This window comes from Asparagus officinalis, chromosome 2, assembly GCF_001876935.1.
Source record: "Asparagus officinalis chromosome 2, Aspof.V1, whole genome shotgun sequence".
Classification (NCBI taxonomy): Eukaryota; Viridiplantae; Streptophyta; class Magnoliopsida; order Asparagales; family Asparagaceae; genus Asparagus; species Asparagus officinalis.
The window spans coordinates 23,829,847-23,849,448 of NC_033795.1; the positions used below are offsets into that span (position 1 = coordinate 23,829,847).

The 19,602-nt window shown below is 37.9% G+C and overlaps 1 protein-coding gene across 1 annotated transcript in view; it reads right to left on the reverse strand.

Annotated features, from left to right (window-relative positions):
* Positions 1-19,602, reverse strand: part of LOC109830541 (probable pre-mRNA-splicing factor ATP-dependent RNA helicase DEAH4) — a 58,179-nt gene that overhangs the window by 20,743 nt on the left and 17,834 nt on the right. The window contains 6 exon segments of the mRNA XM_020397823.1: positions 488-635; positions 2,529-2,652; positions 4,891-4,983; positions 5,121-5,335; positions 7,363-7,449; positions 8,739-8,830. Of these exon segments, the coding sequence (XP_020253412.1) occupies positions 488-635; positions 2,529-2,652; positions 4,891-4,983; positions 5,121-5,335; positions 7,363-7,449; positions 8,739-8,830 (759 nt within the window).

The following is a 19,602-nucleotide window of genomic DNA, read 5'->3' on the forward strand; positions in this document are numbered from 1 at the left end:
GCTGCCAATACAGAGAAGCTCAAACTTTTCCCCCCATGAAAAATATCATGGAAGGATATCAAAGAAATTGATAGAAAATAATATGGGTCTGGTCAGTGAATTTAATATAATGGTTATTACCAACAAGTGTTTCTGAGGTATATCTTATAATTTTGTTGTAGTACAAAAAGAACTTTAGATCTTTTTCTTGGCCACTACTGTCTCCTCATTCATACAGGGTCTAATGCAAGAAATAGTCAGGAAAAAATAAACGACCTACTCTCACATAAGATGTAAAGCACTACGAAGTGCCCTAGTTGAAGCCATGGGAAAATGACTCTTTTCCAGCATTCTTGTTGTAGTTTTTTTTCTCTTTATCATATTTGTTTCTAACATGTCAGGACAAGGTGTAGTTAATAAATTAACCTGGAAAAAAATTATGAATAACCAAACTGTGTTCTTTAATCTTAAATTGGTTAGTGATGGGAAAACACTCTCCACAGTGTACCTGCAGATCATTATCCGCACACCAGTTTGGATCATAATTAGCTCGATACCAACTCTCATATATTTGAAGCAATTGAATGTGATCACCCCAACCAGAACCATCAGGTAATTTTGGAAGTGGCTCTTTCCTCTTCTTTTCCTTGCTCTTACTGCAAATAATAATATATGGTGTAAGAAAAATAGAGATAAGCATACAAAACCTTTACGCATAATTATCAGTTTGAAGGTATTAATATTCTGCATGATATGTAGGACTTCCACCAAAAGAATACAAAGATTGTTGATGCTATGTTGATGGTCTTTTTAATTTGATAAATAACAAACTATTAACATATTTGATGGCTTTTTAATTGAGTTGTGCATGAAAAAACATAACGAAATATAGACATTGGAGTGGATATTACGGGGGTCCAGGGGGTAGCACGCCTCTGCTGGGGATCGGGGGTGAAGCCCCTGAAAGGTACGACATATTCAATTGTTGGAGTATATCGAATAAGTTCAAACTGATATCCTGATTGAAAGAAAGATGCACAAACGGCCCAGATTTTATATGCTCAATTCAAATTGGACATGAACCATTTGTTGCTTTCTAGGTTAATTGAGGATCAAATAAATACGAGAGCAGTGACCAAAAAGTATAGAAAAGGACTCCAGGAAACAAAAGCCGTTGTCTCTCTTCAAGATCCAGGAGTCCAAGATACATTGGAGGAGGATTTTCACCCCTTCAAGCTTCATCAACAATGTGATCTCTACAGGCACAGCGTTTGATGATCAAAAGCAGTTTCTACAGATCTATGTCTCTTAAAGGTGTAATATGTTTCTAGTTTATTTGTGTTTATTTATTTTTTATTGTGAAGTTTGTGATCATGGTAGATTGATCGGACATGGAATCTCATTTTTAAAGGGTGGATTGAGTGGAGATTATCTAGAATGTGTATTGGCTTGTTGCCTATTGAGATCAGCGTAGGATCAGGTGTAACATGCTGTTTTTGGCCGGACAAACTTGGGGGGTTTGGATACTTTTCTAGACAGTGGAAGTGTGGAACATCTCTAGGGTGAGATAAAGGTGTGTTTGTAGGCAGCGACCAAACCACGTAAAACTTCTGTGTTTGTGGCATGCTTTTGTCTTTCATTATTTGCTTCCACTAATTAGCAAGGTTTTAAATATCGGTTATCGGACGGTCAAAATCCATATCAGATAGCGGATATCGGGGATATATAGGGATAAGTAGTATTTATCAGAGTGACATTACCGGATGGTGATGTACATAATATAATATTCTAAAATGTAATCTAATCGTACTTGATGAAATATAAACATACCAAAATGCAAATAATTATCTTTAGCATCACTAACCAATGGTAGAAACTCGGGTAGGGTGGGGTTTAAAGTGCATTGAATAGATGCCCGTTGCCCGAAATCAAAACTCAAACCAAATGCTGATAATTCCAGATTTTGGTCCGACAATATCGGCCAATAACTCACTTTATTGCCGCATTATCGGCAATAAACATCCAAAAATCATAACGGAAGGGCCCCAAAACCGATAAATCGCCGATAATATCGGTTTATCAGCCGATATTTAAAACATTACTGATTAATTGTTTAATTTTAACTAAAATTTTTTTTTTTGCCTATCCTAACAGAGATGGTTGAATAATATATTTGTCAAACTATCCACTGTAGTGCTGGATGCCTGAATGGTACAATCATCTATTGTTTCTGATTATTTGAAGTCTTCATTTGGTTTCATAGGATTCCTCTGATGATAAGATATCCTGCATCATGATGTTTTCTTGGTCAAATAGTACCAAATAGGCCTTCCAGGATCAATGGACACCGGACAATAAACTGAAAAAATTGATAATAAATTGTATATCTTTAACAGCTTTTGACTCTCTACTCAGATTTTTATAGTGGCTGTGTAGGCACTTTGGCACTTGGCAAGCAAGCAATTTTTTCCATTGGATGTAATTTACCTACTCACTAATGTGACGTGAAGAATAAAATATTGGTAGAAGAGTGTTTCAAGCAAGGTCACCTGAAAGCAGGACGAAGTGTGGTTTCTGCTGACAGCATAGCTGCAACAGTCAAAGCCTGGGATAAACAATCCAGCCCATTTGCCTCAATTAAAGTCCTTGAGAGCGAAGGCTCCAGTGGAAGTTCTGTGAAAATTAGAGATTTGAGGAACTCACAGTTCAAAGATTGAAAAATGATGGTACGATGGAAGAAACAATATGTTTCTGGCAGAAAAAGGAAGAAAAAAAGCCTATAGTTTATATTTTATGCTACAATGTTTCCATTAATGATGCTAAAAACATTAGACCAATGCTACACAACTGGCACTTGAAAATTAGAGCTCTAATGCAAGTATAATCCATTACAATTTAAAATAATATTAAGGGCATGCACAAGAACATGAATACAGTCCCATGAACACATCACAAATTTGAAAGTGTGAGCTTTCAAAATACAATATCCATGAGGTACTTCAACACATTTATGCCAACCCACATTTATGCATCCGCGCAACCGAGGTTCAAAGTCAATTTAATAAGCTCTTTAAAAGGCGTCGAATATAGATATTTGTCAATCGACCACAAGTTGACAAGAAAGAAAACTAGATACATTATATTAAAAATTTCTAGCTTTGTAGAATTTGCAGTGGAAACCACTTCCACATGCATTTTATCAAATTGACATTTGATTCATGAGAAACAAAAGAAATTGGAGATGAGTCCTAGATTTATGTTACTATAGAACTTCTTCAGACAGAAAAGACTCTTTAGCCAACTTATAGTTAACGAACAGAACCAAAGTTTAAAGGCGTGTGTCAATTTCTTCATATATGTAACTTTTACCCTAAATACAATTCCATATTGCTTTCCTTGGGGCAGAAAAAAACTAGCAAGGGCCTGACTTTTTTTTGTGGGTGTCAAACATACACAATTTGAATAGTTATATTGTTTAGGGCTTTTTCCTAGAAACCACCTTAAAATAGGGTCATTTTATAGAAACAACTTTTCATTTTCAATTTATAAGTAAACCACCTTTAAAGTGGCTTGTTGCTCCAATTGACAACCTACCCGAAAAAAGTTCACTTTAAACCCAAAAATACCCTTAAAACTCACATTCAAGACACACGACTCACTTTGTTAATGTTCAGGTCTAATGAGGAAATAACTCATGTACCTTAGACATGCATTTTTAAGGTTATTTTGGTTTTTTTTTAGTTAAGATTTGACTAGGAGGTGGTTGATTGGAACAAAACCCCTCTTAAAAGGTGGTTTTACTTATAAATTGAAAATGAAAGGTGGTTTCTGTATAATAACCGTATTTTTAAGTTGGTTTGGGGAAAAAACCTATTGTTTATATTACTGAACATAAATCCACTGGCTGTATCAAACATGTAGAATTAATCTTAGTTTAAAGTGTAAACTCTAAAATACATGTCAATACAACCTTATGCAATCATTTCATTGTACACTAGATATATAACGTACTAGAACTCCGCAATGATTAAGTTTAAAAAGATGATGCAGGACTTGGCCCCTGCTTCAATACATCATAGTTAAGCTTCCTGCATCCATGCCCTTCATATTGTTATCTGAAAGCCTTATATCCAGTTCCTTAAGCTTCAATTTCTCACAAAAGAAAAAAAAAAAATCTGAGTGCTATTCCTACTTTTGATAATTATTAATAACTGGAAATACATTGACCCAGGTTCCTACTATGTTTAAGCATTTTGTAGACTTCAAGTAAAAGAAACAACAACTTCAACACCTTTTCAGCTACTACTATAGATCAAGTAGTTTGCATTTGTGTGCAATTTTGTGTCTGTTGGTCCAACCTTTTACAAGCATTAAAATTTCATGTCAGTGTACTTACCGAGTATGGGTATGACAGCCCACATGCGCAGTTAAAAAGAATGCTTCATAGTTGTAGTAGTTGATTTGGGCTATTTGGCAATTAAGTTGGAAAAAGGTCCCATTAATACACCTAACCAGTACAATGAAATCTGGGAAACTACCCATTTGTGTCACGTAGAACAAATTATGGAGATATAACTGCCTACACTACGTGGAAATATTTCAGTGTGATAAAACCAGGTTTTCTTACCATGTTGATCTATCATTCTATATCAAGTATCAACTACTTGCATACAAGCATAAACGACTGTAATATTGTACATATTGTCTGCAAACCAGAACCTCCTGATATGGGTCAGATCGAATTATTCTTTATGAATGATCAGTATGGTGCATATTGAGAAAATGATGCCACTAGAGGTAAACGCCATTGATTGCTGGGTTGAATCGCTATCAATTATTATCTTACTTTTTTATAAGAAGGTGCTTTTAACAGAATCATCGAGAGGATATGAACATATATAAAAATATTACCAGCCATAGTTCGCCCTATATTTGTTGTCCGCCCATTTTCATCAATTGCATCAATGAGATACAATTGCCTCAGAGCATCCTCCAAAGATTCACCTGCATAATTATCTCTTCTCAATCATCAATGTTGGGGGTAGATGACACATAAAGAAATTAAGAGAAGCAATTTTCTTATTCAGGACAAGGACATGGGAAAATAAAAAGTAGAACGGAGAGGGGTCCATAGTTCTTACGTGATGGTGGATCCAGAAAGTCAAACTTCAATATGTCAAAGTCGGACAAATTTAGAGACTTCAAATAGAGTACGCTTCCAGCAAGGGACGATCGCTGAATTTCAGGCACTGTTGCATCAAGCAACTCCTCATGATATACAGAGGCAGGGTATAATCTGTAACATTTTCCCGGACGAGTTCTTCCAGCTCGTCCAGCGCGTTGATCTGCTTGCACTCTAACCATACAAGCCAAAGGTTAAGATAAACTATTCATCAGATTCAGTAGTTAACATATGCACAATGTCTCCAGTATAAAACAGCAATCCACTTTTGGACTTCACTGCTGTGAGACTGACAAAATTAATAGGTATATGGTGCAAAAACATAACGAGATACAAAGCCTAAGAATGCAGTTTTACATTAAAACTATTGCAAATTACTAGTCCTAAGGCTTGATTCAGAAAATACAAAAAGATAAGAAATCGCATTTGACAGTGCAGAAAAAGAATTTAAACAGTTAAAAGGAATATCAATATCTTACAGAATGTTGCATATATCCTCAATGCTTTGCATGCAAATATAAAACCATAGTTGAAAGAAAAAGTCTATTAACCTGTGCATCAATTTTTGTTCATTTCTGATATAGTAAAATATTGAGTATCCATTTGACATACAATGTATGTTGATCATAGCGATAAAAAGAAATGAAACTGGTCTGAGACTCTGAATGTAGAGCTGTTCGCAGGATGCTATAAAACTGAGCAAAGAGGAAGTGTGCAAGTTCAGGCTCTAAGTGGTATTGAGGGTTCTAATCAAATTAGTTAACTGGGCTTAATGAAGATGGTGGAAATAGGTTTAAAGCAGGGAGCATTCAAATAAAAGGAATAAACAGTACATGATCAAATATAATTCTCACAGGAGTCCATTTGTCAACATGAACTTACAGTATCATATAGATTTAACTGTTCGCTGAATCACAAGCGCAAGGATTTTTTTTTTGTTGGAATTTGATATATTTAGTTTATTGAAGTATTCAAGGTTTTGTCGCTTTGTTGTAGATATCCTGAATTCCTAAATTCAAATATATACCCTTTTGTAGTTTATAAAGATATGTAGTTTATAAAGATACAAGAATTACCTTCCACTACCGAAGGTTAAATTACCACAATCAATTCTAACTCTAAGAGTTAATTTCAATTGAGAGAGATTTCCAATTCACAATTTTTTGGTGTTGGAATCTGATAAATAAGTAGTCCACATTGGATTGAAATTCCTCAGCTGGAAAACAAATCAAGCATGATTTAGGTGGAATCATGGAGCTGCGATACCATGCGTTCTAATACATCCAACCAAAGGAACCATAGATCCAATGTTACATTAAACGTTGGGCGCTTCTAGGCGTCGGACTTGGCGCCCAAACCATAGATCCAATGTTACATTAAACGTTGGGCGCCTAAACGATTTCTGGGCGTTTTTTTTCTTTCTTCATTTAAGTGGTGGTCGATGAGGTTTTGCTGAAGGTCGGAGGAGGTAGTGGAGATGTTCATATTTGGAGGTTAATGGAGTTTGGAGGACACGTAGGCTACGACACATAAAATCATAATCAAGGCCTACAGGGTGCAATCTACGTAAGCAGACAATACTCCCCTAAACGCTCGTAAAATCTAGGTGAGCAGCCTAAATACCGTCTAGGCGCTAGTTAAGCGGTCTAGGTACCGCCTAGGTCTAGGCGTACGCCTAAGCGGACTAGGCAGAGGTTTTTTAAAACAGTGCATAGATCATTCATCTTTCACATGAATTAAGAGGTATTTAACTCCCTCATGCATGTAAATAGGGAGGGAGAGACTCATGAATTATAATATCATAGAAGCAAAGAGGGCATAAGGGTTGGTTGGCTGGTGTGAGTTGTTGGTGGCGTGGTGCTTGACCAAAACATTCATTATAAATAAACTACCAATTCTTTTACCAATCAATTCCTGCTCTACCGCTGCTTCTGCTCAGCTTTCTTCATTATATTTGAAATACGAATCAATTTCCCATACTTCTTTTAGCTTCCTTTCACTTCCACCTATTATATTTTGTTTGAAGATTTGTCTTCCACCAGATTCTAAACAGCAAAAAGATATTGTGAATATGCAAAGCTATTAGACAACTTATATTATGTGGATCGTAGCATCCATATAAAGACTTTCTATAGCGCTTTACGTAAAGAAGGCTAGCTAGGACAAAAACAACCATAGACAGCAATTGAAAATGAAGTTACCTGCTAATCTGTACAACCTCAAGAGAATACATTCCTGTGGATGGGTTGTATTGGCGCTGCTTCACATAACCAGGATCAATTACATACCTGTGAGGAATGGAATGGCCTAACAGTAAGTAAGAAAATTTTCAAAAATTGGCTATTTCATGATTAAAAAGAAAAATATGATCAGGTAGAAAGTTCTTATCACTTCATAATTTTAATTATATAGGATGCACATAGATATATGTGTGTGTAAACACTTCTAAAAATTTTGGTGGCTTCATTGTATTGTTAGTAAATTGCATAAGCAGGGTCAATTTTTTCTTAATCAATTTGTCACACCAAAGTAGCATAAACTGCTGCAAGTTGAGAGATTCTGTGTATGTTCTTTTTTGAAACGAGGCTTTCTGAGATATTGAGATTGCACCCACTACTGAAAACTGTAAGTTCATCTTTTTTTATTTTCTTGTCATTACTTTTTATCCGCTGTCTTGTCCTTTCATCTATAAGCATGACCTTCAAAATTCCTGTTGTGTATAGTACATGGTTTAAAATCCAAATCTTGATAATGCTATCAACCTTTCTAAGCTATTTTCTTTATCAGTAGTTTCAGACTTTTGCCAGTTTCAATTGGCATCTTAGATCTTTTAAAGCTTAATTTTAAAAAGTAATAAAGATAGTTAGCGACTCTTTGGCATGTTTCTTAAAACATTTTATGGAGTTATATCAGGTTATGATGTGATTCAATATCACAGGATTGAATGATTGAGGCTGCAGTGATTGCAAAATAGACAGTAAGTGTTTTAATAAACATGACAAGAATGAATAAGGAGATGAGTCATATATCTCAATGATGGAAATCTAATACACTTACATGCATAGACTAGAAACTGATTGTCCGGATCATTTACCAATTGTATATTGGCATTTATTTGGTTCAACTGCCAGGACCAAAATGAAGATGATGTTTAATCAAAGTACATAGAGCAAAATGAAGAAAATGTTTGATCATTTAACCTACATCTGGTAATTTTTTCAGAAGTTCCTATCTATTTGATATATTCATAAAATTTATAAGTAATGCTGAATCAGAACATGGCCGATGGACCAAATGACATGGACAAAAAGTTGGGAGATTTCTTTTTCTCTCCATGCTGTTTATCTCATGGTCATGGAGCCCACCACAAAGTCGTGGTCCAATGATCTGTCACTGCTCACAATTTGTATGTACAAAAATACAAGAAAGAGAACTAAAAAACAAATTGAAAATGAACGATCTGCAAACAATCACTTAACATCATTAACAATAGGAGTTTTATTAAATTGTAGATGCAAAATACATCGAAGAACTATGAGACAAACAGAAAACAGAGCAGTAAGCAAAGATCTCTTACACGACTCCGTCTACAGTCAAGGAAGTCTCAGCTATATTGGTAGCTACTATAAACCGTCTGCAATTTGGGGGTGCTGGACCAAATACACGTACCTGTATTTCAAATAAGAAGCTTAAGGTATTAAAAAATTAAATTTGCATGTTATTTCTATTTTAACATCAGATATTTCGAACAATAAGTATTGTATATCTCAAATGAATGCAGTCAGAATTTAATTAAGATGCTGCTAATGAATTGCTAATTTAATAATTCTAAAGATGACAATGCAAGTGACACTATTGCATCTAACGTGAAACAAATACCCAAACACTAAGGTGTGAAGTTTTATCCAGTGCTAAGCAAACTCGAAGGTATGAAGCCTTTAATCTTACCTAATTTTCTTACTAAGGATCACCAAAACCTATAGGCACTACTTCTTCCACTCAAATACTAACTGCCACCAAATTTGTACGCCACTAATATATTAATCAAAGACATTGGTTTCCACACCAGCATACCCTCAGCACACAGGCCTTCCAGTGTGAAATCTGGGTTTCTGACAAATATTCATACATATGTTACTAAACCACTTCCGTTTCTTCTCATTTCATCTGGGTGACAACACAAGTCTTTACCTAAAGACTCTATATTATAGACAACTTCTTATCTCATATTTGACTTTAACCTAACCCCATCCTCTGTACCCACAACATAGTTATGCCTGTGTGCATTCCCATTTCCAGTGTTCATTCCATAAATGGTACTTTCCCTTCACAATTGCAATTAAAAGACAAAACAATAACTCATATATGCTCAGACACCAATGCCGCTATTTAATCCTGCACCATGAACAGGTAGAGATATTGAAAGAGAGAATCAAATAAGGAATATGAAACACAAATTAAGGAAGAAGAAACATACTGCAAAGAGACTGATTAGGAGAGAAAAGAAAAAATATACCAGTTCTACTTATACGAATACACATATATACATGCAAATATAGGCATCAGGATTACTGTTCTCTTAACAACATGAATATAAGCTACATCCTCAGAAAGAACATTGGACAGGTAGTGAAGAAGCTGAGTACTTAGAGTAACAACTGTGATTCCAAGAAAGGATTCCGTACATAAATTGTTTTTACCTTGTTTCTAAATGCATGTATTTCACATGTTGACTGATTTCAGTGTGATTTTCTCAAATTTCAAATGTAATAAAGTCAAGACAAATTTGAAGTATCCATTGTTTGCCAGCCATCATGTATGTTGATGGTATAACAATAAGAAATTCCAAAAATGAGCTATTGCATGAGGTTCAATTCTTTTCAACAATGTCATACCCAAGCGATTGCTACAGCTGAAGTTAAAGTTTGCTAATTAAAGTAACATAATTCATGCTATACTTCTCATCGTCCTTCAAAAATAATTCTCAGTCTTGTATCATTAGATTAAAAAAACAAAATTACCTATTCTAGAAAATTTCCTCTGGAATACTGAAACCAAATCAAAGCTTGAGAAAATTAATATGAAACTTTTTATGCATAGTTATATTTTAGGCACATATATTGCGGCTCCTGCTATAGAAACAATCACTCTTTCGAATAACTACATAGTAAACTATAAATAACTACATAGTAAACTATAGCATATTTGTAGCTTTAGTTCCAATCTAGGTAAGACATGCATGTCCTTTTTCTCATGGCTGCTGCCTGCTGGGACAGAGTTACCCAATGCTTATTCAACAAATACCGTCAATGCTTCTTTTCCAAGAAAAAGTGCATGATTCATAGGCCTTGTTTGCGTCAGAAATCGATTTCTTAGTGGAATCCATTACAATCGTTTATCAACTTTTACAGATTCAAAAAAGATGAGTCTTTTTATAAGACTTCTTTACACAAAAGAAATTAATCAACAATTCCCAACAATTCTCTAGAAACACACGCAGAGGACGTTTATCACCCGCTGCTTGCATGGGGTCTTCACCTGTGTCGGGGTTTATCCGTGGACCACCGCGGATCAGATCCGGTTGATTTTGTTGTCTCGCAAAGGAAACAAGAAATTAAAGTTAATGACTCAACAAGGTGAGGCAAACACTCTTCTCGAGATCAAATCAAAGTTTGATCTCAAGGGAAGCAGATATCGGGTGTTAAAGGGTTGCAGATCTGCCGAACTCCTCTTTGAAATTCGTGCTCCTCTTCTATTCAAAATGACTGGGCTTCGCCGACAGCTCCAAATTCTCGATCTCCCGTGTATAGGGGCCCTAGGACTGTACTTATAGGCTTCAAAAGCTTTGTTTTCGGATAAAAATTGATGATTTGATCTCATCTTTAATTATAACAACTTTACCACGTTCAAAGATAGCCTCAAATCAGTTGGGGAGGTTCTGGGATAGCCTCAAATCAGTTGGGGAGGTTCTGGGATGAAATCTTATCGAAAAAATGAACGAAAACAGCTTTACTGGGTGAGAGACACCGCTGGTGTCTCACCCTTGGGCCGAGACACGATTGGCCGAGACACCAATGGTGACTCGCCCATTGGGTGAGACACCGCTGATGTCTCTCCCATTTGGGCAAGACGTCGTTGGCATATTTCTGTTGTTTTGCCTCTAACTCTCCCGTCCAATCTCGGAATGAAATGATCCAAAATGCGTTGAAAAGCTGGAGATCTACAACCTCCCAAAGGCGAAATACACATGGAGTGAGCGAGACACGAGTGGCGCTTCGCTCCTTTGTGGGTGAAACATAACCCCCGGTCGAGTCGTTTCTTCGTTATTTTATTATCTTGTTGACTCGTATACTTTGCCAACTCGCTTCATGCGCTTGTTAGCTTCGCTACAGCATCAGATAATCCTCCTTGATTTGGATAATGATGTTCATCGTCTTTTTTCTGTCTCAAGCTGCGTGCGGGAACCTATAGATAATTTTTGACGTCTACAGATACCCCTCCAAAGTGTTTCAGTCTCGTTCTTCTGAAATACTTTGAATGTGATAGACCCAACCTTCAATCTCTTCAGTATTTTATCGAAGAGATCAGCGTAGAAGGATCTGTAACTAACTTCAGTTCTTGATTTCTTCAATTCTCATTCTATTCAGTATTTTGGCGAATAGCTGAAATTCTTTCGGTGCTGCGTTTATCGTCTGACTGTTGTCGAAGTCTTGAACTGAAACCGATGTATTGGTTTCTAATTGTACCTCGTGTCTTTGAATCGACGTTGAACTGATTATCTTTGTCGGTGACGCGTATCTGAATTGCGATTGAAGTCCCGGAAGTATCCTTTGACCTGGAATTGATCTGAGCCTTGTTTCGGCGAAAATTATCGATACGTTGACTTGTGTGGACTCATGGCTACGTGTTGACCGACGTTGACTCATGGCTACGCGTTGACCGGCTCCGACTCATGGCTACGCGCGTTGACTCATGGCTACGTGTTGATCGTCGTTAACTCATGGCTACGCGTTGACCGGTGTTGACTCATATCGCAACACGTTGACCGACATTGACTTTCATCACAACGCGTTGACTGACGTTGACTCATAGCTACACGTTGACCGACTCATGGCTACGTGTTGACCGGCGTTGACTCATGACTACGCGTTGACTAATGTTGACTCATATCACATAGACCCAACCTTCAATCTCTTCAGTATTTTATCGAAGAGATCAGCGTAGAAGGATCTGTAACTAACTTCAGTTCTTGATTTCTTCAATTCTCATTCTATTCAGTATTTTGGCGAATAGCTGAAATTCTTTCGGTGCTGCGTTTATCGTCTGACTGTTGTCGAAGTCTTGAACTGAAACCGATGTATTGGTTTCTAATTGTACCTCGTGTCTTTGAATCGACGTTGAACTGATTATCTTTGTCGGTGACGCGTATCTGAATTGCGATTGAAGTCCCGGAAGTATCCTTTGACCTGGAATTGATCTGAGCCTTGTTTCGGCGAAAATTATCGATACGTTGACTTGTGTGGACTCATGGCTACGTGTTGACCGACGTTGACTCATGGCTACGCGTTGACCGGCTCCGACTCATGGCTACGCGCGTTGACTCATGGCTACGTGTTGATCGTCGTTAACTCATGGCTACGCGTTGACCGGTGTTGACTCATATCGCAACACGTTGACCGACATTGACTTTCATCACAACGCGTTGACTGACGTTGACTCATAGCTACACGTTGACCGACTCATGGCTACGTGTTGACCGGCGTTGACTCATGACTACGCGTTGACTAATGTTGACTCATATCACAACGCGTTGCCCGACGTTGACTCATGGCTACGCGTTGATCGGCGTTGACTCATATCGCAACACATTGACCTGCTTTGACTCATGGCTACGCGTTGATTGGTGTTAACTCATGACTACGCGTTGACCATAGTTTATACTCATACGTTAACTAGAGTTTCGGGAATCAGCTTAATCTCGTGTACCCGTCGGAGGTTCAAGGAGATGCAGTTTATACTCATATACTCATAGGAGTGTGAATATGGGCTTCAAATACAACGAAAAGGGCAAAAACACATGTCAAAAATGCTCGGGACTTCCCCTAGTAGGCGAGACACGAGTGGTGTCTCGCCCTAAGCGCGAGACATGAGTGGTGTCTCAGCCTAGGTCTGAGACACCCCTTGTGTCTCAGTCTAGGTGTGAGACACCTTTTGTGTCTCGACCTAGGAGAGAAAAAAAGAGAGGGGAAAGAGAATTTTGAAAGAGGAGAGAGAGGGTGGGTCGGCCCTAGGGAGAGAGAAAGAGAAGTACCTTTATTGTCCAAGGGTTTTTTCATAACCCTCCCCCAAAACCGTATCCCTCTCCCTCTTCTTCCCAAGTTGTTTCCCTTCTACAACTCTTTCAAACCCATGATTCTTCTTTTAAGAACTCTTCATCTCCTCAAACTCTTGGCTTTTAAAACCCCTCAACCTCTCTAAAATTTCGGAAATCATCCCCTTTATTTGGCCGAAATTCTTATCCTCTCAAAAGCTAGAGTTTGTTGGCTCTTTGAGTTCAAGACTTGGGCTCAAGCTTCTATTTGGGTAAGCTTTTCTCCATAGTTTTTGATTTTGTATGTTTGATTTTGATTCAGGAATCATGGGTTTGATTCATTGATTCAAGAGAGTAATTTAAACTCTTATTCTTGTTCTTGAAGAAAAAAATGAAACTTGGAGGTGAGCTTTTTGAATATGGCCGAATTTTGAATGAGTTTGGGTTGCATGCCCATGGTTGAATTTTAAGGGGGTTTATTGTAAAAGTGACTGAAATTTTAATGTTGAGGGTGAAGAGGGATGGCCGAAATTTTGGGGGCTTGGGTTGCATCTATGGCCAAAATTTTGAATGAGGAATGATGATGTATTTTGCTTATTTTTGAGTTTGAGAAGGATGGAAATAATGGCCAAACTATGAAATTGAGAGTGATGGTTTCCCCTTTTCAACCATGGCCGAAATTTTGATGAGCTCATGGCTACTATTGAGCTTTAAGCATGAAGGGTATTTTGGGTATTTCAGCTAAAAATTAATTGTGAGGGGTTTTGGATGTAAATCGAACAAGTCGTGTGTATGTATGGATCCCATAGGTTTAATTAGACTCTAACCGTAAAATCCCGTGTTATTTGTAGAATTTTGATTAAAGTTCATAATTTTTCTTTTTAATTTTGAAGTTCTTGAATTTATAATTATACCTGACTCGTTGATTTTCATTGCAGATTAACAATGTCCCCGAGAGGACCGCGCTTTCACATGAGTCGATCGACCTCTCAGCATGTTGAGAGGGAGGCTCCCACAGCTTCTTCATACGTGGGTGAGCTTTTATAGCTTTTATAAATTTGATATTCTGTGTATTGCACCCTCGTTTGTCTTCTTTGCGAGTGATTCGGGAAGAGCCAATGACCTCCTTCGCGGGGATTAACGCTTTGAAAGACGTGTTTTGCTTGACCAACACACGTCTTAAGGTAAATAGGGCGATTTCATGCTATATTGCACTCCATAAGGCGAGGTATATCATCACGTTATTTACGTGACATTGTACATTATCCCTCGTGTGTAAAACAATTAAAATCGTCTCGCTAATTTATAAGGCAGTGACTCTATCTTGCAGATTCATGAGATGAGTTCCACTCCTTGAAAATTTTTCTAATTGCGTGTTACAGACTAAGCTCAAGGACTCTGATGAGAAGGAGATCTCTATGTTGGAAATTCAAATTCGTGGCCGTAAGATGTATTTGGACTGGTAGCGCCACTTTTGTATCTCCTTTTGAATTGGCTTCATTATGAAAACAAAGTCTTTTGTTTAGCATATTTCTTTTATTATGATTTTTATTTCCTCTGAAACAAACAATCACAATACTTATAGGATTTTTAGCAAACCCTCAACCTTCAAAGGATTTGGTGTGCCTTTACCGATTACCGTTTGAATCGGGCTAGCATGCAGATTATTTTAAGTCCGTTCCGTATGTAACATTGTGCTAAAAGAGTAAATTCTTTTAGACTTGGTGCTATGATTTTGAATACATAGACTTAATCATCCTTCACAGGATGCTCGTAGGATTTTTAAAAAACCCTCAGTCATCAACGAATTTGATGGAACTTTATCGATTTCCGTTTGAATCGGGCTAGCATGTGAATTATTTAAACCCGTTTCACATGTAACGTTGTGCTAAGAGAATGAATCCTCTTAGACTTGGTGTTATGATTTTGAATACATAGACTTAATTATCCTTCGCAGGATGCTCGTAGAATTTTTGGTAAACCCTCAGTCATCAACGAATTTGATGTGTCTTTACCAATTTTCGTTTGAATCAGGATAGCATGTGAATTATTTAAACTCGTTTCACATGTAACGTTGTGCTAAGAGAATGAATCATCTTAGACTTAGTGCTATAATTTTGAATACATAGACTTTGTCGTTTTTACAGGAACGGACCACCCGACAACGCGTGTTAGGCGTAGATCTCTATTTAGGAATCGAGATAAAGTCCACCATGCGTGTGAGGCATGAATTTCAATGTTATTAATAACAACCTACAACGATGTTGAATACGTGGGCTTTGTCATTTTTACGGGAATGTGCTACCCGGCAGCATGTGTTAGATGCAGACTCACCTCTATTTAAGGATCGAGATAAATTCTCCCAGACATGAATTCTGATGTTTTTTTACGGCAAAAGATTAACCGACAACACGTGTTAGACGTAGACTTATCTTTATTTAGGGATCGAGATAAATTCCCCCATCGTGTGAGGCATGGATTCTGGTGTTATTATAACGACTAGTCACGATGTTGAATATGTGAGCTTTGCTATTTTGACAGGAATGCGCTACCCGACAGCATGTGTCAGATGCAGACTTATCTCTGATTAGGGATCGAGATAATGTCCCCCAGGAAAAAATCCTGGTGTTTTTTTCGTAATAAAAGATTAACCGACAACGCGTGTTAGACGTAAACTTATCTCTATTTAAGGATCAAGATAAATTTCTCCAGACATGAACTCTGGTATTTTTTTCGTGATAAAAGACTAACCGACAACGCGTGTTAGGCGTAGACTTATCTCTATTTAGGGATCGAGATAAATTCCCCCAGACATGAATTCTGGTGTCTTTTTCACGACAAAAGATTAACCACAACGCGTGTTAAGCGTAGACTTATCTCTACTTAGGGATCGAGATAAATTCCCCAGACATGAATTCTGGTATCTTTTTCGTGATAAAAGACTGCAACGCGTGTTAGACGTAGACTTATCTCTATTTAGAGATCGAGATAAATTCCCCCATACATGTGAGACATAGATTCTGGTTATAGGAAGATTGTGTCTTCTCTTAGGGCAAAGACGAACTCGGTGCTGGAGAGAAAGAATTTTATATCTTATCTCCTGCAAAACAAACTTAGAGTGGTATTTTCACTCTGAGAATCGAAAAGATCTGGATAACCCTAACTTTATAGGATTGGTTACCCGATCTGAAGATAAATTTCTTGTTTATCAATATGATGCTGGAGAGGAATGATTTTATATTCTATCTCCTGCTGCAAAAGAAACTCAAAATGCTTCGAGAATTTTGGAAGGTGAAACTAAGAGTAGGATCTCCACTCCAAAAATCAAAGAGATCTGGATAGCTCTAACTTTTATAATTCTGAAAATAAAATTTCTCGTTTATCGAGATAGAACTCCGACTTTGCTCCTAACTTTTATAGGTTTGACCAAAAGGGAAAAAGTGGAAGCCTTTCCTTTATCGAAAAGAAGTGTCGATTGTGGTCCTAACCGTTTAATGGTTTGACCAGGTGGAGGTTATTGAGACGACCCTAACTTTCATAGGTTTGATCGTTCAACCTGGGTGAAGACCTTTCGTTTATCGAAAGAGAAATCCATTTTTTGAAAATGGACCTCTCGTTTATGGAAGGAATCGAGAGGAGATTTTGTCTTTGATCTTAACTATAGGAATGTTTGACCAAACGAGTAGTGGGAGTGTGGTACAAATAACAGTAGGGATGTTGACTTGTACAAATCACTCGGTTTGGGTTTTCAGCGTCAAGTGACAGGGACTTAACATGAAAAGGGTTTGTTAATTGCTATAAATCAACAGCTTAAACTTTTGAGTACCGTATTGGGACTTTAACATTGGGAGTGTTAAGTGCACAAACACAGTGAGAATTTGGATGGACTCAACCGAAATAACTTTCGTGCATCAGTTAATTTGATCAGTAAGGGACTTTGCGATGGAGGACCGTGAATCAAGCACTCCACAGGTGCATCATGGGAGTTTCGTAAGGGAAGATTGACCAAATGAGGTCACTGAATCACATCTCAACGAAAGAGTGCTCAGAAAGTCACAGTGGGAGGGTTTTAATCATCTTGAAAATGATTAAATAGCCACAATAGGAGGTTCTTAATCATTTTTATTATGATTAAGAATGAATTATTCAGATGACTGGTCTTTATCTTGAATAATTAGCTGATCTCGGATTATCCTTAAGAATATCATGCATAACATTTTCCAAGAACTTCTCGTTAAATAGGTTATCCTGAACGTACTAAGGATAGTACTTTTTCAGGAACTTCTCATTTATTAGCATCATAAGCTTGTCATCGTCTTGGGTGATTAAGCGAGATGCGCCGTTTGAGTAGACTGTCTCTATTACAAACGGTCATTCCCATTTTGGTTGAAATTTATCTTTCTTCTTAGAGTTGAGTATCATTGGTCGCTGGACGGTAAGAACCAAGTCTCCTTCATTGAAGCTTCTTTGTCGGATTTTTTTATCAAAAGCTCGGGAGATTCTAGCCTGGTAAAACTCAATTTATTGCTGAGCCTCTAAACGCTTTTCATCTAACATCTCAAGTTCTTCGAGACGTTTCTGATGTTGTTCCTGCGTCATCCCTGTTGCGAGAGCAATGCGAAGGGATAAAATTTGGATTTCTAATGAAAGAACAGCCTCACATCCATACACTAGAGTATGAAGTCGCTCCGATAGGCGTGCGGACTGTGGTGCGATATGTCCAGAGAGTTTGGTCGAGTTTGTCGTCCTAGTCTCGTTTATTGGTCCTGACGAGCTTTGATAGAATCTTAATAATAGTTTTGTTGAAAGCTTCAGCTACTCCGTTCGTCGTGGGATTGTATGCCGTCGACGAGACGTCTTGAATCCTGAACTTTTCATAAAATTTAATGATATCGGAGTAGTAGACCGTCGTATGCACGATGATACAGCATCTGGGTCGTCGTATTATAATAGAATATCGGTACTCTTCGTTGGACCGAGTCTTTTTCTTTTATCTCTTCTGGTAAAATATCGTGCAAGACATAATCAATAATGGGAAAACGCCAATCTCGAGACTCGAGTTCAATTCTGACCGAGTGCACCTCTTTGATGTTCAAAGCGCAGTTCTGACCGAGTGCACCTCTTTGATGTTCAAAGCGCAGTCTGGTATGAAGAGTTTGTGAGTTCTCACAGTGACCCATTATTCTGTGGCGGGAGGCTGCGCCAGAGATACTGCTAGTGCCACCAGTGTATTTGCATATGCGTTCTGAAGACGTGGAATATACTCGATAAAGAATTCTTCAAACGAGTTCTGACTTCATACTCTTTTCGAATTTGGTTGACTATCCGTTGAGAATCACCAAAAGCTTCGAGATATTCGACCTACAGCTCTTTGGCGAAACTGAGCGCAATGAGCAGCACGTTGTATTCGGCTACACGGCTCGGTGAGTGAATAGGCTCGAGGCAGCACATTTTTCTCTAGGGAAACTAATACAACTCCAACTCCTGAGGATATCTTCAAACTTCCGGGAGTGCTCGCCGCATTGGTTGCTCGAGAAACACCGTCGAAGTATAATTATCACACCTGCTAATGAGAGGTAGTGTTGACTTCATGAGTTTTATCCGATAAATCTTCATATAATTCGGCTATATCCTTCGCAAGGTTAGCCGCTAGAAGATCACAAATTGCTTGCCCTTTGACCGACTTCTGCTGCTTAAAGTGCAGGTCGTATTGGGATAAGAATATGGCTCATCTCGTTAATCGCCAATTCATTGAAACCGTTTGCGTCATGAATACCCGAACTGGGTTCGCATTGAAAATGACGTAGATCGTCTGTCCAACCAGGTATCGTATTTTTTGAATTACGAATACCAAAGTGAGGCACTCATTCTCGATCATCGGATATCGAGATTCAGCGCCTACCAAAGTTCGACTCAGATAATACATTGTCTGTTCGTGACCGTTGTCATCGTCTTGTGCGAGTAAAGCACTTAACAAGTGGTTCATCGCTTTGACGTAAATCAAGAACAGTTTACCCAACTTTCGTGCAACGAGGACAAGAGGATTCGTCATATATGCTTTGATATCTTTAAAGGTCTTCTGTCAGGTGTCGTCCCAAATAAATGACACGCACTTCTTCATGAGCTTGGA